General features: G+C 33.0%; 3 protein-coding genes across 3 annotated transcripts; 1 reads left to right on the top strand and 2 right to left on the bottom strand.

The window, feature by feature from the left end:
• Positions 1 to 3,202: 3,202 nt before the first annotated feature.
• LOC133305713 (protein ABSCISIC ACID-INSENSITIVE 5) lies at positions 3,203 to 6,540 on the bottom strand. Its single transcript, XM_061505954.1, has 4 exons — positions 5,425 to 6,540; positions 4,431 to 4,502; positions 4,297 to 4,326; positions 3,203 to 3,298 (listed from the first exon to the last, which is right to left on the bottom strand). Exons 1-4 carry the CDS (start codon positions 6,538 to 6,540, stop codon positions 3,203 to 3,205), a joined length of 1,314 nt encoding a protein of 437 aa, XP_061361938.1.
• Positions 6,541 to 16,965: 10,425 nt separating this feature from the next.
• Positions 16,966 to 17,647, top strand: LOC133305714 (germin-like protein subfamily 3 member 2). The gene has a single exon (XM_061505955.1). The coding sequence runs from the start codon at positions 16,970 to 16,972 to the stop codon at positions 17,645 to 17,647; it is 678 nt and encodes a 225-aa protein (XP_061361939.1). The 5' UTR covers positions 16,966 to 16,969.
• Positions 17,648 to 19,842: 2,195 nt separating this feature from the next.
• Positions 19,843 to 24,616, bottom strand: LOC133305702 (uncharacterized). Its single transcript, XM_061505942.1, has 5 exons — positions 24,337 to 24,616; positions 22,961 to 23,223; positions 22,657 to 22,868; positions 22,195 to 22,459; positions 19,843 to 20,409 (listed from the first exon to the last, which is right to left on the bottom strand). The coding sequence occupies exons 1-5, from the start codon at positions 24,428 to 24,430 to the stop codon at positions 20,116 to 20,118; spliced, it is 1,128 nt and encodes a 375-aa protein (XP_061361926.1). The 5' UTR covers positions 24,431 to 24,616; the 3' UTR covers positions 19,843 to 20,115.
• Between the last annotated feature and the right edge of the window lie 1,055 nt (positions 24,617 to 25,671).

Here is a 25,671-nt window from a genome sequence, read left to right on the forward strand (position 1 = left end):
TAGTGTTATTACCAATCAATTTCATCGTTAGATCAATTCTGTTGATCCAACGGTTATATTTATTTCCACTTTTGTATGGTTATGATTACTCATATTTAATGTGAAAACATTAAATATAAAAAATCATAACTATACAAAGGTGAAAATAAATATAAAGTATTAAATATGGGGAATCATAACCATACAAAGATGGAAATAAATATAATCGTTAGATCAACATAATCGATCTAATGGTGAAATTGATTGATAGTAACACTAATTGGTTGTTACAATATCTTTTCACATGAAACATACATAACTCATTCCTTAACATTTAAACATGCTCCTATGAAAGATACATAACTCATTCCTTAACACTTAAACTTATACCAATAACTGACATGAACGTCGGAGTGTTTTTCAGGTATTCTAACCATACCTATTTCCTAAGAATTGTGAAGAAACATCATTGCAGCACCACTAGAAGAGTCTTCTCAGCCACTATAAGTCCAGCCCAAATTTAACCGTGTGTGACCAATCCAAAATTCCTGACCGAATCAGGTACCTCATCACAGATTAAGGCAAAAGGAGGGAAGAAATAAAATAATATATTTTTGGGGGCTAAGTGATATTTACAATTTCATTATTTTCATAATATCTGAAGCATTTTGGTAAGAATTGAGATTGGTTGGGTGTAACTCTGCAATATTCGGCACTCTCCCTCTCCCTTTTGTTGTTCCGGAAAGTTGGTGTTGCCATTTTCAAAATGTTTGTCTTTCTATTGTTTTGTTGTTTGCCAGTAGGAAAGCAAAAAGATGAAGGTAAAAATGAGACTAATAAGGAGAATCATAATTATGTAAAAGAAAATATTGGGCCACTTTCCCGTGACTTCAGAAGGTTACATTTGTCTCTGCAATTAAATTGCTGCATAATTTTGTGTAAAAATATACAGTTGTACATTAATTTTTCATAAATTCACAGAGTAGATGAAAGATCAAAGTGATAATTGATTAGATCAAGAAAATTATAATGATGGATAAAATGGAAATGCCATTAGTTTATGTTTTTCTTGTAATCTATAGTAAGAATTTGACAAGTATATATATAAAGGTTAAACTAGTGGAGATACATTGAGTGTACCCAGATTGAGCATACAGTTACAAAAGACTATTGTGTTTCACTGTATCCTGAAATCACTGGTTGCACATGTGGATGGTTTATTCATAAAGGGAGATTCCTTCTCAGTAATCTCAATTTCTTTTTGGCCTTGTGAGCATTGGTTTCAACTTTCCCGTTAACTCCCTCTAACAAAATAGCAAAAGGGGTGAGTGATCTAACATAGTGATCTAAGAAACTCAAATCTAACGTCACAAACAAGCAAACATGACTACTAAAGCAATATTGAACTATACTTATTTCAGTTTTGGAATAGCCTAAAAAAGAAACCAAAAGCAGCTTATTCAATCTGAGTTTTATGGCCTTGTCTTTATTTACAGTTTGTTTCGGGCTCTTATAATTTTCAACCGGGAGATTCTATATTAAAACTTAAGCTTCATAAATTGAATTTTGATAATATTTTTAAGGGTCATGCAAGAGAAGTTGAAGAGATTAATAAAAATTTACTTTACTGCAACCTGGGCATTCTGTGGAACACATTGGCCATGCCCTTGTAGGTTTTTTCCCAGATTATGCTTCGTTCTCTCTAAATTTTCTCTAGTCTAGAAGGCGGACTTGTGTACATAACTACATATTTGTATGTATCATAATTACCATGTGAATGGCATACTTTCCACAAAATATTTGGCATGTTTCACATTTTGCGGTAAATTTAGCAGAAACTTGTATGAATCAAATATTTATGTTTTGAATATTTCATGACCATAAAATCCAAAGTTCATTTTCAAGGAAAATGTTTCCATTAGGGTAGGATTGTGTGTTTTTAGTTTTAGTTTTAGAACTTCAAAAATGTGATTTCAATGTATCAATCTCTATTGAATTCAACAAAAATCAAACAAGAGTAAAAAAAAAAACACACATTAAAAAGTTTAAAAATTACGTTAAATATTTTTAAAATTTTATTAGAAAAGAGTTTTTTTTTATATTGGTATTCTGTACTTCCACATTATTAAAGACTTAACTTCCTAAGTATTAATTATGATAGTCAAATGAAATTTTAAATGTATTAAAATTAAATTTCAAAACTAAACAGAAGTATTATATACATGATAGATTACATCTAGGGTGGGTGACAATTCGAATTAACATGACACGAATTTGATACGAATACAAATACACTTAATATAAATACAATGAAAATATAAAATCAGTTTAAAACTTTCGACACAAATTATTCACACAATATGAATAACCCACAATCATAAAGTGTCACTTATTATTGACATTACACAACATGACACGAATAACATGTTAACTTCAAAGTGTATTGTTTATTATACGAGTTGACATGACAAAAAAAAATATAAATAACTTATTTATGACATGACATAAATAACCTATAAAATGATTAAAATAAGTCAATTTTAAATTCACGAGTTGACACGTAACATAACACGAAATTTTATATGTAAATTTTTGGCAACACAAAACACAACATGAATTTGAAAATGTTTGTGTAGACATCGGGTTGTATTGAAAATTATCACCCTTCCCACATAATTAATTTAGCATTATTTCTCTCTTAATAATCATAAAACAATTCAGATATATTTATCTCGAAAATAAGAAAATCATCTTCCTCTTTTACTTTCTTTTTGAATATATTCTTCCATCACTAATATGTATAACAGACACTCGTGCCCGCTGATGATTGATCATATTAGAAACTCAACAAGGGCATGGTTAGCGCAAACCAAGATTAAACACTACACTCAAGGTAATTACAACATTAAGAATGTCATTAATAACACAGACAGCTATATTTTATACATTTGACTAACTACTTATCATTTGAAAAAGAGTCATCTAATCCTTAATTGATCACAAACTTACTATAGCAGAATTTTGTTCTAAAGTTCACAACACTCCACTTGTTTCCCGGTGTCTCTGTTTGGCTGGTTTCGTCATTAGTATGAGTTTTCTCATTTTTTCTTGCTTTGCATCATAGAGTTTTCTTTATGCAAATACACAAGAAGATGCACCATAGCCAACTCCTCCGCATACTAAAATTCAAGAACGTTAGTGGTTGCACATGTGGATAGTTTATTCATAAAGGGCAACTTAGGTTCCTTCTCAATGATCTCAATTTCTTTCTGGTCTTCTGAGCATTGGTTTGAACTCTCCCGTTCATTTCCTCTAAATACTGCAGCACATGAAAACGGAAGATCAGAATTTAAATGTGCTTTTACATTATTTGGTTTGAAGAAAGGGTGGAAACAAAAGACAATGAAAAGATAAAAGATGATAATTTTTTGCTTCCAATTTAACTCAGTGCCATGATAAATTTTCACACAACCATAGCTGGTTAGTTAAATTGAAGACATAAGTTTTTCTATAGCATATGCTTATGAGAAATAAATTAACCACGTTAAGTTGCACAGTATATCAGCTATTTGCGTGCAGCTTGTGCATACCCTGCGGTATAAATATTAAATAAAAATCACTTCTGGTTAAACCCTAATTAATAAAGATAGGGGTGAGTACAATCTTTACATGTAACTTTGTTCTTATATTTTTGCAAAAGAGATTATTTCTTAATTTCGAACCTGCACCTTTCCGTCACAGCTGTCGTAAAGGTGTAAATGAGTCAACCGACTTAACAGGAACCTACGGCTTGACTACGTCAGGTCAAACTCGGCCTATTACATATCAGCCTATTACATATAGTCAAATAGAGTAGTCTCAGACCTAAAAAAAACTTATTTAGAAAACATGTCATATGTTTTCTTTTACATATCGGACCTATAAGCTTATAGACTAGTCTATATCATTATTATTTTTAAATATAATAAATAAAATTATTATTTTAATGATTTTAAATAATAAAATAATATTATTTTAATTATTAAATGTCTAATAGGCTTAAGCAGGCCTTGGTCAATGCTTTTATTTATTTAAATATAAATTAGACTATTTATAATTTAGATTTATACAAGGCTAACAGATTAGGTCATGGCTAAAGTATTTTATATAAACATGACCTATTTGAGCCAAAATCTAGTCCATTCCAACCCATTTACACCCCTAGTCACGGGGTTTATGAAAATTGAAAAGACAATCATACATTCAAGTTTTTCTACCTTAAATCCGAAACTACAAATATAAAGGTTTGTAAATTGTAAATAATTTAGCATTAGTTACCTGTTGCTTTCTTCTCCTCTCCTGCTCAGCCTGGAGAATAGAAGTATGATGCACGTCAGAAACTGAGTAAATAAAATATAGGACAATAAAGAAAAAGAAAAACTTTCAACATTTTACAAATTATTTGGCAGTACCAGAGCCTGTTTAAGCTGGGCATTCTCTTCTTTTAATTGGTTCAGTTCTGCTTCTAATTCAACTGTGTATGCCTGCCAAGTCAAAAATAGAAAAGGTTATGTTACACAAGAAAGGTCATTACTCATTAACAATATTTTGTCAAATATTTATACTACAAGATTACAAAATCTAATCATTTATTAAAGGGAAATGTTAGAAGCACAAAAAGTTTAAATACAAATTCCTCACAATGTTTCATCTTTAGAACTCCTCTATCTTCAGCTTTTTTTCCTATATCTAATGATTGATATAGCTATTATGAAAAATCTGTTAATGCAACATTTTTGTTTATTTGAAGTTTAAAATGTGTCATCCCTCTCGTGTAATTTTATTCCTTTCTCAAAGGACAAAATAACGTAAAAGCTCTCAAAAGTGATCCCAACTTGCCTAAATAGTATTGTACAAGTTTTGCAAACCACTTTTCCGTCTCATGCTCCCACCAGACCAAATCATCATCTATGCATGTTGGAACTCTCCAAGTGAAAACCACAAAATGCACTCGATGACACTTACTGACATCTTTACACACCAAGCTACTTAAAAAAACTAAATCAATCTGCATTCTAATAAGAATCACAATCTTGATAAGATAATTGGGTTCGAGCTTTGTCTTACCCGTACATGGGATGGTCCTTCCAATAAATTTTTTTTTTCCATTCCCAAGGCTCGTAGAGATCAAGAGGACTCTTTATCATTTGAATCAATTACCTCTACTTCTAATTTATGGAAAAAAGAAAAGTTAATCCTAGTGTCTTGTTTAGGGATGAGATAGAAAGGAAAACTATGCTAGTGGCTAGTGCAATCACACAAGAGTATAATATCCTAACTATATATACAAGCTGCAATGCATACTATAAAATCTCTAAGAACCAGGTAAGCAACAAGGACATTTCATGAGATGTATAAATTTAAAGCATTTAGTTATATATTACAACCTTGAAATCAAAGAGGTACCTGTTTTCTGGCTCTGGATCTGGCTGCTGATTCTCTGTTCTTGATCATCCTCCTCTGCCTTCTCTCCACCACCTTTTCCACAGGACCATCTAACATCCTCTTTCTTCCTCTAAACACACCCATCTCCATCCCAAATTGACCAGCAGAGTTTTCACTAGTACCTATCCCATCTGATGAAGCCGGGCTCACCGGCGCCGCCATTCCTATAGTCGGCGCAACGGCCGCATAACCACCTCCTCCATTAACAACCCTCCCTCCAAAACCAACCCCCGGCGGCGGCTGCGGTTGTGGCGCATATCCACTATCCCTTTTCACATTCCCAGCATACATAGAAGACTCCCCAATTACACCACCACCACCTCCTCCTTGAGCCACCGCGTAAGGCGGCACAACAACATTCCCTCCTGCACCGCCAGCAATCCCCATCACAGGCCTATTACCTCCAACAAAAGAGGGTCCCATTGTAGAGTTGTTATTTGGGTACATTGCATAATTATGAGAAGCTTGGACAGTCATTGCACATGGTTCCCTAACTACCCCAGCTTTAATCAAGAAATCCTCCAAAGTCATCTCTCCAAAAGTTGGTTGGCGAGGGGCAGATTCGGTATTCTGACTCTGACCATTGTCATTTGCATTGGCACCATTGGCACCATTGTTGTTGCTGTTCTGATTCTGCTGTTGCTGTTGTTGCTGCTGAGATTGTTGTCCTTTGTGTATCTCAGACCAGACTTCATCCACTGTTTTCCTACACAGAGGTGCAGGAATAGTTAGTGATCCCTGTCGAGAAAGGCTTGGTTGTTTCCTTATTCCTTTCTCTGTGGAAGTTTCGCTTAGAGACAAGTTATTGATGTTGTTGTTGTTATAGTTATTATTGTTATTGTTGTTGGAATTTATGGCTTGGTTCTCTTCTGCGCTCCATATGCTGCTGAGAAACTCGTCCATGTTCATGGATCCAAAATTCTTGCCACTCTCACATAGAGTGTGCTGGAACTCATCAAGGGTCAGAGAGTATATTGAGGATTGTCTTCCAAGCGATGAGAATGGATGGTTCTTGTTGAGTTGTTGCTCGAAATGTAATGGTGATCCTATCTCGCCTTGTTGCTCTGGCACCACCATTTTTTCTTCTTAACTATGTTCTGTAGAATGCAACAGATGTTAAGAGACTGTAGTCAAACGCAACCCAAGTGTTATTTGTTAAAGCTCAAGAGAAGAAAAAGCAGAAAAATATATTACAAAAAAAACAGATAAAGCAGAAAAATATAAGTAGATAAATAAAAGCTTTATCAGGTGATCTTATAAATTTATAGTATTTTTATTTTTTAGATAATAAAATGAAGAAAAAAAATACACATTTTAACACATTTTCTTTATTTTTATTTTTCTAAATAAGTAAAATGTAAAAATAATTAAACAATTTTAATATGTAAATATTATTTTTGTTTTTTATTTTATTTTTATGATTAAACATAAAGAGGGATTTCCTATTTTTTTCTTTGTTCTTTTAGCTGACAAACCACACGAATTTGTTTGAAACGTGAGAACGACACATCAATAAAAAAAATATAAAACTACTTTGAATTTTTATTTAGTTGTTTGTCATGTTCATGATATTGATAGACATCCAAGAACTTTAACAAATATAAGAGGTCAACACATAAAATAGTGGGCTACTTGAAAACAACGGAGTCCTTTTACTTATGCCATGCACGAGATATGCTCCAACTCTTGGCACTAGCACAAGATCTCGGAGTAATGACAATTGTTGAACATGTATTAGTCTTGTGAGGGTTTATCAATGTTGGAGAATAAATCTAATTACTTGTCACATAAACCCAGTTAAATTCTTTTATAAATAAAGGATTAAATTCTATTATTATTTTCTGTCATTGTGCGCACGGACACACTTTTGACTTTTTTACTTATTCTCTATGCATAATAATTTAGGGTTTTTTTATCATATTGTAGGGAAAAAAAGTTCTACTATAAACATCAGATATAATAAGCCCGCCACCCATTAAAAATAAATAATAAAAAAATTATTACACACAATTCGATGTCTCACTAATAGAAAAAAAAATTCTCTATCAACATGAAAATTCTTTTCTCCGATAATCTGTCACCTCTTTGCCACTATCTTTTCCATACATGGATCCCATATAAATTATAATCCACCATGATCAAACAATTAGTTAATGACAAATTGAATCTTAATTTATGAGGATGGTTTTCTATTTAACAGCTATTCTGACTTATTTATTTTTCTGGATTTCCTATAGTATCTTTAATTAACACTTTCAAGAATCAAAACTGCACTACATGCAAATGAGGAACATCATCTATTAGAAATGAAATATTTAGTTTTTTTAAAAAAATCTTAGAAATAAAAGAAATAGTTTTCCTAAAAATATGATTTGGGTTACGTGCCTTTCCATCAGAAATCAGCTCCTGTAATCTTCCTTTATTTGGGTGCAACAAAATGTTTTGTGTATTATTCAATATTATCCAAAACTAGATCGGGATATATATGATGATCTTGATTCTTTATTCCACTGAAGAGAAATCCTTTTTCTTCACTGAATTCTGTTGTTATCAAAAAAAAAAAAACCCAGACTGTTATCAATCAGTATCATCTAGCACGGAAAGTTGAAAACTAGCCCCACTACCATCTGTCTATAAATATCAACCAGTTTTATTGGCCTGTTGAAGTGCACTAGATATGGACCTCCATAACCATTAATTCTCCATAATGATTGATACAATAAAAGGGTAAAAAAATATAGACGTTTGTCTTGATCATGAATACTAGGTTTTAATTTTCCTAAGTTTTATCCGGAGAAAAACATCAGTCTTTATTCACATACCTTACGAAAATAACAATAATAAAAAGGAATGAAAATGTCTGGTCCCTTATATATCAAGTTCACCTTTCCTATTAAGTGATATTTTGAGGGTAGGAGTTGGATATCAACAGATAAGAATAGTTTACCATTTGAAAAACAATTAGGGTATACATAATAACATTTCCAAAAGTATTGGGAAAACACTCGGGGTATATAAGAAATATTTTTTTCATCAAAATAAAAATAGTTAAAAATAAATTTGATAAAGTTATATTATAACATTAAATATATAATATTTATTAAAAAATATTTATTAAATACTCAATTTAGATATAAAAATAAAGTTGAGTTATGAAACATTTATTTTTTCATAAACTCTCTCTGAGTATAGAAATGAGAACAAATTCATATGAATATTACAAAACATTTTGTAAAAAATAACTTAAGTATAAAAAAAAAAGAAAAACTTAAAGAAAGACGAGATTAAGGGATAACAAACCAAGTAAAAAAAAAATCACTCCCGTTAAAAAAAAAAAAAGGCTTTACCAGTGTTTCGATTCACTGCTTGTAACAAAGCAAGTACTCTAATAAAAAAAGGGCAGCCACTATCAAATTGTTCTTGAATTTATTGTCTCATATCCAACCCAATAGATAGAAGAAACCAAGATGGAAACCGCAGGATTGGCATGTATGATTACATTACACAATAACAAAGTGTAGAGAAAGATAGATACCTGGAAACTCTTATGTTAAGCTCAAATGCGAGTTATTGATGAAGCGGAACACGTTCCTTCAGTACCTGAGAACAATTTTAGGGTAAGAAGAGGGGTGAAGAAGAGAAAGAGACTTTTGGTTTGAGTGTTAGCAATGACAACACTTACACACTTTGTGTGTTGAAACTTGAAATACAAACTCTCCAGAGCGTTTATATAAGTATAACGAGAGCCCTGCAAACTAGTGACCACTGCTTTATATCATCTATTACGGCTTGACAGTGACCCCACAAAACATTGGCCTTATTAAACAATAAAAAAAAAAATGTTGTCAAATGCCACAAACAGATTGTCGTATACAGAGAGCAAAAAATCATAGACCAAATTCCCGAGCTTGAATGCATCACTTGCCACGTAAAGGACAGGTGTCATCTATGTAGCCTCGTTTTGGTGCAGTCATTGCTTTGAGATCAACACGTATACTCTTAGCTTGCCATCTCTAAAAATTTTATTTTCTCTCAAAAAGATTTTCTAAACACTTAATTGTAAGGTATCTGATCCAACGACAAATCACGAAAAGGATTTATATTCTGTGTGAACAACAATACCTTGGTAGTTGTGATCCATGAATCTTTTTCTTTTGCCCGGGCAATTTTCTTGGGCTATTGACTTGTTTCGCATTTTCTCGTTTACTGCATTTTACATTGTAAAAATGTAAACATAAGTGGTTTTTTTTAAAAAATAATAAAAAATGAAAACTCTTAAATAAGAAAGGGAAAAAAAATTCTTAGTAGAAAATCAAACTTCAATCGTTAATATTATATCTTAATTAAGCCCTGCAAAGATATCTGTACTACATATATTGATATGAAGGTGATAAGTAATTTATATCTCTTGCCGTGACACCGAGAACGCAAAGAAGTAATTTAATTTGTTGAGAGTTTACATAACCTTTGTACTTCTGTGCCATAAATATTTCGTTCAATAACTATCTTTGAATTTTACCGGAATTTTATCAAAAAAATATTTCTCAATTTGTAACATTATTCTCTTACATATTGTGGGTACTAATTAATATAAAAATTGAGCAAATTCTTATACAAAACTAAATTAACACACGTGCGATGTATGGAATTAAAATATCAGCAATAAGATAATTGTTAATTATACTAAAAATACATAAGATAATTTTATGAGTGATAAGAAACTAAAAAAATTAAATTCACTACTACAAGAAACCTATTTTACATAATAATATTATATGAGATTTTTATATTAGATTAAAATAATATACACTGTTTACCAAAAATAATAATAATGATACACGGTAACAAAAAAAAAGGTGCAAGCTTGACCAATTTCGGATATGCTTGTTTAAATATATTAAAAATAAGGGAAGAATGAAATAGAGTAGGATAGAAATATTTTGTGCAATGTGTGGTAATTTATTTTCAACGTTCTCTCCTTTTATAATATAAAAAAACTAAAGTAAGTTTTCTTTCAGATTTTTTTTATTTTTTTTATTTTCTATTTCCCCACTGAAACAGAGATAACATTAGATATGATGAAACCCACATAAATTTCACGTCAAATCCATACCGTTATTCTAATCCACCCAAGAATCACTTGCTTTGGTGGAAAGATGCACATGCATGGGCATGGCAATATACCCTGCGCACCAACGCATGAAAACGTGCTTCCAGAAACCTGAGATTCTGGCAAGAGCTATTCCCAATCTGGAAGATTATGGGCTGGACTTTCACTGATGAGCCCAAGCCCACTGCCCAATCATTTTGTGGTCCCAAATTTCACCCCCAACTAAGCATGTAGACATGCTACGTATTTGTGGAAGCAGACTTCTGCTCACGCTCCCTTCAAAATAATAATAATACTTAATAAATAAAAATAAAAATAAAAGAGAAATCTACTTACGCATTTTTTTGTGCATCTAGGAGGCTAATTAGAGTGAAATACTCAAATCAAATTAATCATATATACACTTTAATGCATTTTCTTTTCAAAAATTACCCCTTTATGTCCTCTCTTTTTTCCCCTTTGGAAGCATTTGGTATTTTTATTTTTATTTTAAAAATTGAGACGTTAAAAATGCGTTCCATAACTTTAAAAATTAATCATAACATTTTGAAGGAGACACCAACATTGACAATGAAATATGGCATGTTTGTTTCATTTTTGGTCAAAATCAAATGGACATTGATGTTGACGAGCAGCGGGCAAATACACAAACAAGATTGTTATTCTCGCATGTCTAAGGTTGTGCATAACAACGATTTTGCTTTTATTGTTTTTAGAAAGAAAAAAAAAACTTTTTTTTTTGTTTATATCCTTAGGAAATATTTTTGAGAAAAAATATAAATATATTTAATAATACAACTTATTTTTATACATAAAGATAATATGTAAATAATTTTTTTAATAAATAATGTGTATTTAATACTAATAACATATTCTACCATACTTTTTTTTATGTCTACTTACCTATCATTATTCAATACCGTTAGATCAGAATCTCAACTAATCTTTATTATTTTTCTCTCCTCGTGATATTCTGATTTAACGGTATTGAAGAATGATATGTAAGGTAGACATGAAAAAAATAGATAAAATAAGCTATCAAATTTAATAAATATTTTTAATCTGTATTTTTGGGCAACTAATTGATTTTTTAAAAACAAAAAAATAAATCAAATCTTACGAAATAATATTTCATTTCTAATCACTTCTATTAAAAAAAACATTTTTGAGAAGCAAATCCTAATAATTGTAAAAACAAATTGGTTAATCACATAAAAGTATTTTATTTTTTTGGAGATTAAAAAAATAAAATAAAATACTTTTACGAGATTAACCAAAAAAATAATTTGTAAAAGTATTTTTTTTATAAACCACAAGTATCATTTACGAGAGGTAATATTTTTCAGGGTTGGTCCATGAATAAGATTTTAAACCACTCTCCCAAATATGGTATTGAGGATGATTAAACACATGCTTTCACCACACTATCTGCTCAGCTCTCATGCGTCAACTGAAGTTTGTAAAAGTATTTTATACTTGTGTGCAATGTTGTCAAACTCGAGTTTTTACGTAGAAACGGAAATGAGTGGTAGAAACGTAAAACGTAAAAACGACACGAAACGTAAAGTTTCTACATTATACTACTTAAGATCAAGATATAAAATTATATATATATATATATATGTAAAAAAAATATCACATAATAAAGATGTGTGTTGAGCCACTTATCTATCTAAAAAGGAAAATTATTTTTGATAACCAAATATCAAAATTGTAAACAGTGATAACTAACAAGTAATGGATAACCAATCTGTTCTAACTGCTTCATACACTCTGCAATTTTGGATCATCGCTCATCAGGATATAATTTCACTTCTTTCAATGCACACAATGATTCAAAAACACAAAATAATTCTCATAGCATAACTTATAATAGAATTGCAGTTTTATAAGACATAATTATAAAAGACATATAACCAAACAAAAAGATATGAAGATATGTGCATGTGATTTGAGGAAAACGAAAATTGGGTTTTTTTTTTAATTTCTTTTTTTGTAAATCTTTATTTTAAAAAAATATCGTTTTAAGTAAAAACGGTCAAAACGGTAAAAACGTAACGTTTTTACCGTTTTGACCGTTTTTACACGGCGTTTTTACCAGTTTTTATCAAGGACCATTTTTACTTGCGTTTTACCACGCACCACTCTAGTAAAAATGTAAAAACGTAAATTTTTACGTTTTTACACTAGTTTTTGACAACAATGCTTGTGTGGATGTATCTCATTTTCAAGCGTTTCTTTCGTGGTCCGGGAGTGTAACACCCCGTATATATCCGGTAATGTTATCATACTATCGTATTAAGCAGCGCTTAATTAAAAATGCGGAATATCTTTTTCTTTTCAATTATGATGTCATTATCATTACCAACTTGCTTATTAATCAATTAATAAAACATCGCCTGTATGTAATTGCAACAAAACAGCTATCTGAAAATACCTCTTAACATAGATAAATAAAGTGTGGCTCTAGTCACGGAACTACAACAACGTAGACCGGACCATCTAACAGTTTATACAACTCCAAATCAAAAGCACTAACATAAAGTGTCATGGACAATCGACATGCTCACTCAAATAAGGCAACACGCCCAACATCAGTCTTAACAACAACATAGACATAAATAGCGGAAAACATAAACAACATCCATATCCAGTCATGGCAGCAAACAGCATAATATCATCAACTAAGCTCTGGCCTCCTGCCGCCAGAGGCATCAGTCACCAAACTACTGGAACCTGAAATAAGCATTCCCCAAACGTGGGGTGAGATCTCTAAACAAGAAATCTCAGTAAGACAAGGGGTCCTCAAGGATCTTCCACCCCAAGCTCACTTACATGTGCAATATAAGTTTAAAAGCAGATATCATCATCAGTTCTAAAATAGTGCAATGCAGCAGATAATCATGCCATGTGTGTCAATTCTATTCTACTGGCCAGAGAAATGCAGGATTTACATACGCTAAATACCCACACTAGTGCAAGACGCTACTTGCATTCACCTCGGATCACCATCTCGTATGACGCCACATACTCAGGTTTACCGTCAAGATGAAACAACACATGCATATTAAAAGCCATTACACATAAAGCTCAACAACATTTCAAATATTCAAAGCATGTAACACAGCATGCATACAACCATACCCCCATGGGACATGGTGGAACCACAACATTGCTAAACCGAGGACACGAAAGCTTACCTTGCAAGCTAACTCCCAAAGCCAAGAGTCCACAGCTCAAAGTCCAAACACAGCAGATTCACAATCTGTTATGGAGCAATACTATATCAATAATAATGCACCACAAGCATATAACTTAAAGACAACGCCTTTCCTTACGTTTTACGTCTTAAGGCTCCATACCAAGCCATAAGTCCTTAATCACAACGATTCTGACTTAGTCCAATACATACAGAAGTTCAACTTCATCAAACTGGGGTCCACAAACCCCCAATAGCCTACTATGCACACAACACAGCTACTGCTCCACAAAATCTCAGAATATCCGGATATTCCTCGGGACCATATCCGGATATCTAATATCCGGATATCTCACTGGACATATCCGGATATGCAATATCTGGATATCCAGAATCCCATATCCGGATATCTAATATCCGGATACTCAAAACCCATATCCGGATATCACATATCCGGATATTCCTCGGGCACATATCCGGATATTTCACGACAGAATGCAGAAAATGCATTTCGTGAAGATATCCTTCCAAGGTTCCATTTTTAACACTTAATTACGTTAAAGCATGTATCTTTATACTGATTAAGGTCCACACCCCAGTTGGTTACATGATTAACCCATTAAACATGCAAAGATCACACCTTTAACCCATTAAAACACAAGCTCAAGGTAGATACAACTCACCAAGGCTCAAAACAGAGGCAAAGGGTTGCTCTTGGAGCTCACAACCAGCTCTCAAACTCTGACTTGGAAGAGTGCAGAAAATACACAACAAGGTGGTTCCTTTCTTCACAAGGATGACCACTTGGAGCCTCACAAGCCAAGAACAAGACTCCAACCCCCACAAACAACCCAAAACAGCAGCTCCACCCACCAAGGTCAGCACCCTCAACTCAGAAAAATGCCACCAACACACTCCCGAAGACCACTCTCACTCAACACAAGTGTTTAGGAGAAGAAACCAAGGAGAAAGGAAGCTCCTTGGCTCACCACAAAGGAGGAGAAGGTGGCAAAGGGTGGCTGGAGGTGTTTCAGAAAATGGAGGCACGTAGTAAATCTGATCTAGGGTTTTGTGCCCAATGATTAGAGTATTTATAGCCACTTACCCAATTAACACACAATATTAACTTTAATTGCTACGCTTAGCATTTTAATCCCAAACTTTGGAATCTGAAACTACATAATTTTCTAAGAATTATCATATTTTTATTATATTTTTATGAGCACCTTTCCGGTACGCGCTTTTCCAAGCCAGTACCGGTTTCTAGCACCAGTTCTCATTATTTGGACTTGAAACTCGTTTTACAAGTCCTACATATCATTCTAGTAATTATCAAGCACTTATTATAATTTTCCAGGATACTTTTTCGGTACACATTTATACCAACTAGCAGAACCGGTATCTGCACTTTTCTTCCGAAAAGCGACTTTCAGCATCATTACTCACTTACTATAATTATTAAAGCCTCATAATAATTATTAGGGTCAATTATGAAATCATTTCTTATTTTCTCATAATTTATTAATTAAATTCCTTAATTAACGGTGCAGGTTCTTACAGGGAGCATGGTGCTTCCTGTCAAAAGTGAAAAATAAAAGGGGATTAAGAGAGAAATATAAGAAAATAGAAGGGTTTAAGAGAATTTTTTTTGGGTTTTATAAGAGTTATGTTGTAGGAAAAGTGATTGTGTAATGTTATAGAGATTCGTTTTGCGTGCCTTAGCTTTTTTTTTTGCTTCAAAAAGTGCGGGCCCCACAAAATGTTGTGTGAGTAGAAAATTTTTTTGTGTCATATTGCATGATGAGAATAAATCTTTGGTACTACTGTTGTACCAAAGATTCAGTGCATCCGACCAATGAAAATATTACATGTCAGCTAAAATATTTTTTTTTCTGTCAATTTTTTTTTCTCTCATCTGATATGTAAGGTTCTCATTTATGAGATGCACTGAATCTAGGTACAACAGTAGTACCAAAGATTTATTCGCATGATGAATGCAAACCCCATTTTTTTTACCAAAAAATTTGATAATCCTCCAACATATTAAAAAATTCCCTCATTTTCTGCAATTTAACTTTGGAAAATATTACTCTCCTTTCACATAAGATAACTTCTCTCATGTTCTATCACTTTGATTTTCGCATCCTATTTTTTCCTTTTTTTTTTCTTTTTTCTTATAGTGGTGGGATCCACCTATTTTCTCTCTACAACATAAGATACCCATATTACGTGGAAGGAAACTAATAAAACCTTTTAACTTTAGGGTGAATCATTTTACGCAAAAAAAAAAAAAAAAAAAAAAAACTCTAGGGTGAATCTCACTATTCCAACAGGACCACGACCACCTCTGCTATTGCTGACAAATAATCACGTCACCAATGCGTGGATTAAAATTCATCATTCTGAATTTGCCAACTCGATCGCATGCCTTCCTTCACAGACAAGCAAAGCAATGAGAACATCACCATCCAATCGATCAATACATGGCATGCATGAGCATATGAAATGAATGGTTTTACTAATGAACCAACATCACCACACCTTTGTGCTAGTGGTGGTGCACCAAGTGTGTTTATATTTCCTTGTTAAATCAAACACATATTCTTAATTAATCAATTTAATCATGGTTTTTGTCAGCACCGCTTTATACAACGCGTGGAATAGCTTATGATTTAATCACTGTTAATTAATATATATAAAGTTTGTATATTATAATAAGGCAAAAAAGTATCTACGTGACTTTTAGACAATTTTGTCTAATAATCACTAAAATGACGTTATTTTAAGATTAAAAAATTTAAAAATTAAAATGATAAACATTATTATTACTCTGAAATAAATTAAAATTATAAATACACGGTGATTTCTGCTTCAAAACAATGTCATTTCGATAAACATTAAACAAAATTATCTAAAGTAACTTACTTATAATAAAGCAAACAATGTCCTTATAATAAAAGTTTGACTATTAGTAGGACCCTATTTACTAGAATTATGTTTTAGAACCATTAATTGCAGAATATGTGCCTTAGATCCTGTAATAAAGCTTTTGCATCTTATACCATGTAATCATTTCAAGACCATAGTGTGGTTCATTTTGATCTTATAATAGAGCTTCTGAAAAGTATATCACATATCTGATTTCATTTCTATATAAGCCAGCTTAACTCACACCCATTATTCAAGACAAGAGAAAAATGTTTTTAATAAAGACCCTTTGGCTTTTGTGTGCAATTTTCTCCCTCAATGTTGCAATAACATTGGCCTCTGACCCTGATCCAGTTCAAGACTTTTGCATACCAAACCCAAGATTTGGTTCCATCAGAACAACTCACGGCATGGTAACCATTCTCCCATGCAAGAATTCCTCTGAGGCTACCATTGATGACTTTGTCTTTCATGGTATGAAAGTTGCAGGGAACTTCTCAGACACAGGCCTAGCTGTGATAGCTGCAAGTCCTACCAATTTTCCTGGCCTCAACACACTAGGCATGTCCTTTGCAAGAGCAGATATTGAAGTGGGGGGCATCAATCCACCACATTTTCACCCAAGAGCCACTGAACTAGTTCATGTGATACAAGGAAAAGTGTATTCAGGTTTTGTGGATTCTAGCAATAGGGTGTTTGCTAGGATACTAGAACAAGGAGAGATCATGGTGTTTCCAAGAGGTCTAGTGCATTTCCTGATGAATGTTGGTGATGAACCTGTCACACTATTTGGAAGTTTCAATAGCCAAAACCCTGGCATCCAGAAGATACCTTCTGCTGTATTCGGTTCAGGGATTGATGAGGAGCTTTTAGAGAAGGCTTTTGGACTTAGTTCTAAGCAGATTGGAACCATGAGAAAAAAATTTGATCCCAAAACAGCAAGGTAGATCACTTAATTAAGGTAGTCCTGTTGTCCATTATCTTTCAGAGTTTGACTCATATCTTGGGGTTTTTTTCTTCATTCTTTCTTTGTTTTCAAGAGTTTTTAACCCACTTTTAGTGTTTGCATATGTCTCTGTGTGTGTCACTGTAATAGTACAACTACATCATTATATAAGTGAAGAACGGAACGCAACTTTGTTACATTAACTTTTCTCTGAAACTGTGAAGCATCAAATAATCACTTCCCCTCTCCCCTTAATGATATTTATTAAAAAAGAAAGAAAACAAGATAATTAAGATTGAGGTGATGATGCTTTGGAGGTTGTGTTCAATGTTAAGCAGATGATGATGATTGATGACAATGAATAGATCTGCGTGGGAACCTAATGTGCGGCAAACTATTTTTTTTATTCCCACTACTTTAAAAAGTCATCAAGGCGTTTTACAAGAGATGATGTTAATCATTAGGCTTTGCCAATTAAGAAAAGGGGAAAGGATGTGAGAGGGAGAATTCAGAAAGCAAGTGAAAGACATTATAAGCTGCACTGCCAAAGCAAACACATGACATGATTAAGCTTCAGAATCATAATCTATAAATTTATGAGAACCACCATTCCCCCCCTACCTTTTGTTGGCAAGTGGAGGACAAGGTTTTGATTACACAGAGAGAAAAACCAAAGCTATATGAGTCCAACCAACCAGCACATGTTCAACACGTAAAAAAATATATGCATATTCAACGCTCCAAAATGTCATTGTCCTGCTACACACAATTTATACGCACATTCATTTCTTCCGAATACTACAAATTTACCGCGGATGGATGACAATATGTTTGACTTTACATGTGACTTTGCAAGCTAAGGGAGTCAAACATGCACCTTTTGGAGGAGGGAATGTAAGCTTAACTACTACATCAAAGCAATTTTCTTGTGAAGGTACAACTATTATTATATTCATTATACATTAATATATAGATATAGTACAACCGGTTCAACCAATAATTCACTAATTAGACCAATGACCTATTAACTCAATACTTTAACTAGATCAACTACCGGTGTGAGTTGAATAACATTTAAAAAAAGGGTACAAGGGACTGCTTATTGACAATAAAATGTTCTACCATATTTGCTTTGCATGGCAGTTTGATTCAGATCATTATATTCTTAACGTATCACTTGTTATTTTAGTGTTTCCTTCAAAAAAAAATTTTTTTTTCTCTTCCTCCATCATATTTATTAATGTTTAGATATACACCACAGGATTTTGGATAGGGGCATTTTGATAATCTAAACACGTTGATAAGAATTGTATAGTTGTGAACATTTCTTCTGAGAATAAAAGATAAGTCAACACCCGGGCTTGCATGGTTTCACTCCAGCTAAAACGAAGTGTTGCTATCTATACAATCTTTTTTTCATGAACTATACACAAAATTGCTAAAATGGCAGTAGCTAAACTCATGAAAACTTTTATGACAAACTCATCCGGCCAAAAGGGCAATTAATTTATTTTTTTTATCCAATTCAATCTAAGAACTATCGAACCCATAATAAAAGCTGCTCTCCAAACACTATTTTGTAAAGCATTTGATCACCCTTTATCTCCCTTCTCTCTATAACTTTGCATTTGCTTTCAATTTCTTGAGAGCCCTTGAACCTAAAAACAAATCTCAGTGTACAAGGCTTCCCTTCTGGTTTCACAGGAGCAACCTTATAAGCTATGTAGCACCGATACTGACACGTGACACAATACGACACAACACTCTGACACGTTAATTCTAAAAAATGTTAGATTTCAACGCGTTAGGACACGCTTTGATATTAAATAATATTTTTAATTTATATAGTGTATATTATATTTAGTATTCAATGAGTTAACAAAAAAATGAAACTAAACTTATAATATTCATCAATTTTGTAAAGAAACATAAGATATCCCAAATATTTATATTAAACTAAATAAAATGGTAATCGAAATCCAACGAATCTAATAGTTGGAACTAAAAACTCAACGCAACGCAACCTTTAAACCTTTTTTTGAATTCTATAACGCTCGGAGAGTGTCGGAGTGTCAGAGAGTGTCAGACACGACATGTCAGGATTTTTGAAGTGTCGGTACTTCATAGCTTATAAGCTCGCCCTCAACCAAAAAGTCTAAAGAATAAAAAAAAAATCAAAATTTAAAAATGGTTGGAATGTGATTTAGTCGACCAAATAGTTCAAGTATTGTTTACACAATAACTACATAAAGGAACAACAACGGCATTTTTAGAAAATCAAAATAACCATATCAAGAAGAATAAATAGCTCCTTAAGTCAATCAAAATTTCTATTTAGATAACCAAAGCTGGAGAGTAAAATCAAACACTGTCAGGATAAACAATCCTCCACCAACAGTTTGAATTCTCCAAAACAGAGATATTACATGCCAAAGCTGACCTGAGATAGCCAGTGACCAACATAGAAGCCTACTTCACATGTAAAAGTGACTTAATAATAATATCGCTCATACCAACAGCATGAGGGAACAAGTGACCAGCACCTTGAAGTTCATGATAGTGAATCCATGGAAGGTTTTGCGCAATGTATCTTTGCAGTGTAACAGGAACCAACAAATCTTCATCTCCTTGCCAAAGATGGACAGAACCTTCATTAGTTGGAAAAGGGTTTTCAAGATCCATAGGATCATATTCCCAGTTTCCAAATCCAACAATTAAGTCACGGTGGACAGTTTCATAATCACCTTGCTGTCTGACCTGTGCCTGTGGAAGTCACATAAAATAAACAATAATAATAAATCTCTACTGAGAATTGAGGTAAGAAATTGATGTTTTAGGGACCTGAAGACCAAAAAGAGTTCCATGACAATACAATATTCCAACTGAAACAAGACATGTTATTAGATATCATGAGAGAAAATATTTAGTTGAAGACAAAACAACTTCGTAATTTTACGCACTCTCTAATAAAATGAGGCTAATCAGAAATCAGATGGTTCAATTAATCAACCAATTCTCAAATGAATCCAGTTCTCATAAAAACTGTTTCTTTATTAGTGGATGAAATTTGTAAGATATCCTTACTAGAAGGGTGCTTATAGAAGTGAAGAGCTGCTTTTGCATGTGTCAGATCACTTTAAATTCAATTACCAAAACGACATGCTAACCAAGCATTATCAAATCAATTAGTGTGCACAAGTACCAAACTGTCTTGCTTCAACAAGAATATACAACAACAAAAGCCTTTTCTCTTTAGGTGGGGTAAGTTATATGAGTCGAATCGAATGGCCATTGTGTTGTGCTTCACAAAGAATATAACATGCATAAAAATTTAGAATTTCCACAACCCTCATTCCAATAGAGCCTTTAAAATTCAATTTATTACTTAAAGATCCATCACAATTCGCAAAACAAACCTTAATACTAATATTCGTGAAAACAATAAGCCTCAAGCAGTTATCCCTGGGATGAGGAGATAAAATTGATAAATACTAGACAATAACACCAAGAAGAATCATTTACTTGCTATGCCGAGCTAACCAAGTCACAGCAGTGCTCTAATATTTTTCTAAATAAAGAGAATGAATAACTGACAGGAGCAATGCATCAAAGGCCTCGAGCATAAACATTTTGCTTATCGGATAGAAATTTGCTTCACAAGATATTTGTCATGCAACCATTGATTCTGCTTTAAATTGGAAGATGTTATAAACAAATTTCAAGTTTCAACAACACTCCATAGTCCATATTCCGTGCTCCCCATGGAAGCAGGACGAGTTTCCATCATATATAAATTTTTATTGATTAAAACATGCCTTAAACTACAGTACAAGGCTAATAGCCCTATCTTCCTTAAGTCAAAAACTAAGACACAAACTTAAAATTTTATAAATCTTTAGCAATGAATTTTCAGGCATTCTTTGCCACAATTGTCCATGAATGAATAAAATGGTCCAAAACAAATACTTATGAAACAGGCATTATCAAGAAGTCTAATCTTTGCCTACAATTGTTGCATCTACTCCGATATTGATACCAACAAAATGCATTAATGATTATTGTTTAAATACTCCAGTCTATTCTGTGTATAATGTATTTTAATATTCACAACTAAATACAAACTATTGTAGATATTAATTTCAATAGTTATGACTGAATTTTTTGTTTTTTTTTATTAGTCTAACATCAAAAACAACAAGATATAGTGTGAGTACCAAGAGTTCAGAAACACAAGAATAGTTGGTGAGAATTGTTCACGACCAACCTCAGAAAATGCAAACACCCACTCACAGCATTAAACAGTTAAAAAAGCTGAAAAACACTTTTTTTATGGTCAAACTCCAAGAGAATATATTCCTCAAACTGAATTTGTGCAGTTGGTGAGTTCTGATCTTTGGCAAAACAATAACCATCAAATTTCAAAATCAAATTTTATTAATTTTACCAATACAAATTATCAGCTAATCATTCACAGATAATGCCTTTTACTGTATTGCATTCAGAAAAAAAATTCACCATTTTGTAACCACCCAAAGGCTGGATACTTACCACATAACTCATTCTATCAGACCTCTTAGACAAAATCTCTTTGTCTTGACGCGAAAGGATATCTGGACTATGAGCGATTATACTCAATGGTGGGAACCATCTTTGAGTGTTCCACCAATATGTTAGCCAAGGTGTGTAGTGAGCAACACGTAATGCCCATTGATCTTGTAGTTTTTGTTGAAAATAGGCTTCGTTAGTCAAGTTTGCAGGAAGACCGGGCCACCAGTAGTTGACAACTGGAGCTAAGAGCACTGCACTTGCCAGTCTGTTAGCATTGAAAAAAATTTATTACTGAGAGATACAAAGAGGGGTTAACAACTGTGTCACACCGCTAACATGCATAGGCAAGCATGCAGATGCATACATAACAAAAGAGCAAATAATGCAAAAAGAAATATTAATGATTTATTTATTTTTGTAAATTGTGTCAACAAAACTATAAATAATCTGAATAAATCATACCTGTGAGGTATGTATTTAAGGCAGTTCCAAACAACCTCTCCACCCATGGAGAAACCAATTACATAGAATTTTGATCCCAATCCCAGCTTATCAGCAAGCTCTTCTATATCTAGGGCTATGCTCTTTAATGTATGATTTGGATCAGGATCACTTTCCCCATAACCAGGTCTGTCAAAAGATACAACGTAGACCCCCAAGTCCTCAACAACATCCTGGAAAGACACACCTTAAATATAAATTATAAAAACTAAAAAGATATCAGAGAATGCTATGAAAGCAAGAAAAATGTAATATAAATAATTACAGGTGATAGGGTTTCGGCAAACACAGCGTCATGCCTGCAACTATCAAAACCATGGACATAGATGATTTTATGCTTGGCTGCATCTCTAGGGACACCATGCTCTTTGTATGCCAAATGCCTTCCATCTCTTAGTTTGACTCTTGCTGCTGTTATAGGCAGTCCATCAGGATCGCCACATATCTTGGGTGGAGGAGGTTGAATAACCTGATAAGCCCATGCTAGAAGCCCAATAAACACCACTGCTAGTGTCGTTCTAAGTATTCCTGAGGGATTGTAATGCCAAATTGAAAAACAGATCAATATAATGTTAAATCATAAATAACAACTTGCAGTCCATAAGTAAAACATAAAAACATCAAAATGCAAATTAATAATTACGGTATTCTCCAACACAGGAAGGATTAGTTATAAATCTCTTATTAAAGCCAACAGGGGTTGCTCAGCTAGTAAGGATCAAAGCAATTCACTTAAAAGGCTTAGGTTTGATTCCTTCAACCATCAATCCCCCTTGGCAGGTGATTTGTAAATACCATCATAAGCGCTCTCTGAGACTTGTGGCATACTGATGGGCCTGAAAAGAGTTAGTTAGTTAGGGGATTTTTCTAGAATATTCTCAGAGTATAGGATAAAAGGAGGGGGAATGGGTGGAGTGGGGTATGCACGAATTGAGTGAATATTGTGGACTCGGGGAACTCTTAGAGCCTAGGTGTTTTGGTTCTAAGGGTGAGCTAGGGGTCTTTTGGTGTATTATTTTGCAATTAGTGTTTGTAAAGAGCTTGTCTCCATTACTGTTTCCTTCAATTTACAGTAAATAAAATTGGGTTCCATCACGTACTTTGTCTTGAAATGGGATACCTCCCCTCTCCTAAACTTTTGCTTACTTATAAATAAATAAATAAATCTCTTTCTAAAGAAGAAAAAACACAAACAAGATAAAAGGTGATAACTCTACCTACAAGGCTACAAATAATAATTGCCATAAAGATAAGGGGAGAGGGATATCATAATTCCTAACCAACATATGGTGATTGTGCAAGCCATTCCCATTACTCTTGAATTGAAACATACAAGACAGTTCATTTTATGAGTCCAAACAAAAACACATGTATCTGTCTTATACTACACTACTAGACAACTCTTCATCCTAATTAAAATAAATATATAAAATAAAATAAAAAAACTCAGGGAAAAGTTCCCCAAGTTTCTTTGGTTCTCATTTAATAAAACTAAACAAAAATGGGTGGGGATTATAACCTCAATTCTAAAGTTGCAGCATGACCCAGAAAATTATATAACTAGACATGCGATTAAAACGATGTAAAAAACGAAACTTTGATGAAGAAAGATGAAAAGAGAGTGGAAAAGTGAAGACCCACCTGAAGGGAGCTGAAAAGAGTTGTTTTTCTTTGCCCTCCTTGTATGAGCCCTGGCTGATGCAGCAGAAACTTTTCTGTTAACTCCGGTGGCCATTGATAGAGTCAGAGAAGAGAAGAAAAAGACCCACAAACAGAACAGAATTATGGAAAAGTGAAAGCAGAGAAAGAGATCTAAAGAACTGGGGGAGGGTCTGGTAAGAGGTAGATTAGATAGATACTGCTATGTAGACTTTGAACATGGCGATGCCGATGAGAAATGACTACGCGCGCGTGCAATTACTTTGTTCCAATAACATGGTCAAAACGTCCTCGTTTTCTAGCTTCTCCAATCTCTCGTGTGAAAAACTCTAGATAACTTGTAATTATGATGAACCCATATAGTGACATTTTGTATTCTTTAACGAGTGATGACAAAATAATTTTAAGAAACTAAAGGGGTAAGATTAGTGAAAGGGAAAGAAAGATAACTTTAGCTTAGTCTTTTTAAATATAAAAATTCACATCACACTTGATCTATTTGTTGATTTTTTAGATCCTATATAATTTGTCATTTCATTATCACTAATTGAAGTGGTAAGAGATTGTTCTTTATAATTAGAGGGTTTAAATTCTACAAATAGAAGAAAATGGTATTGGGAAAGTTTATTTCAATACTAAGAGCTTGCTTGATTCAATTTTTTTAAAATTTGGAAGTTACTTTTAAGTTTAAGTTAAAGAAGTACTTAAAAATCAAATTTCTTAACTAGAGGTCTCCCGTTCGAGCTCTAAGAATTAAAAAAAAAGAATTTGGGAAAGCCGCTCCTAGAAGGACAATGCTCGATGGAGATTAATCTTCGATTACGGCCGGAGGATACCCTTGAGATTACTCAAAAAAAAAAGAGGTTAAAAAATAAATCAAAAGATTTTTGTGATTATATAAACTTTTTAACTTGAAAGTTATTTTAAAGATCTAGCTAAAGCTTACCACACACAAAAAGTTTAAAGATAAGTTAATGTTAAATTAACTTCGATAAGCTATGTTTCTAATTAAAATTATAATAAAAAATATTAGAAACCTCTATTATTTAGATAAGCATTAATATGATAAAAAAAAATAGATTTTAAAGAAGAAAATAGATTCGATAATGAAAAAAAATTGTTATTACGAGAGAGCTTCATCCAAAAAGAATTTTACTCAAAAAACTTATAATTAGTAAGAACATGCATGGCATAAAAAAATAATTATTATCCTTTATTAGATTTTGTTGTCAACCGCTATTATGCGAAAAATGTAAAACCCAGTGTTATTAAACCCGACCCGACCGGGGTATTGGATAACTGGTCAGACTGGTGGGT

Source organism: Gastrolobium bilobum, unplaced genomic scaffold, assembly GCF_033153095.1.
Source record: "Gastrolobium bilobum isolate Gb01-03AN ecotype WA unplaced genomic scaffold, APGP_CSIRO_Gbil_v1 utg1421, whole genome shotgun sequence".
Classification (NCBI taxonomy): Eukaryota; Viridiplantae; Streptophyta; class Magnoliopsida; order Fabales; family Fabaceae; genus Gastrolobium; species Gastrolobium bilobum.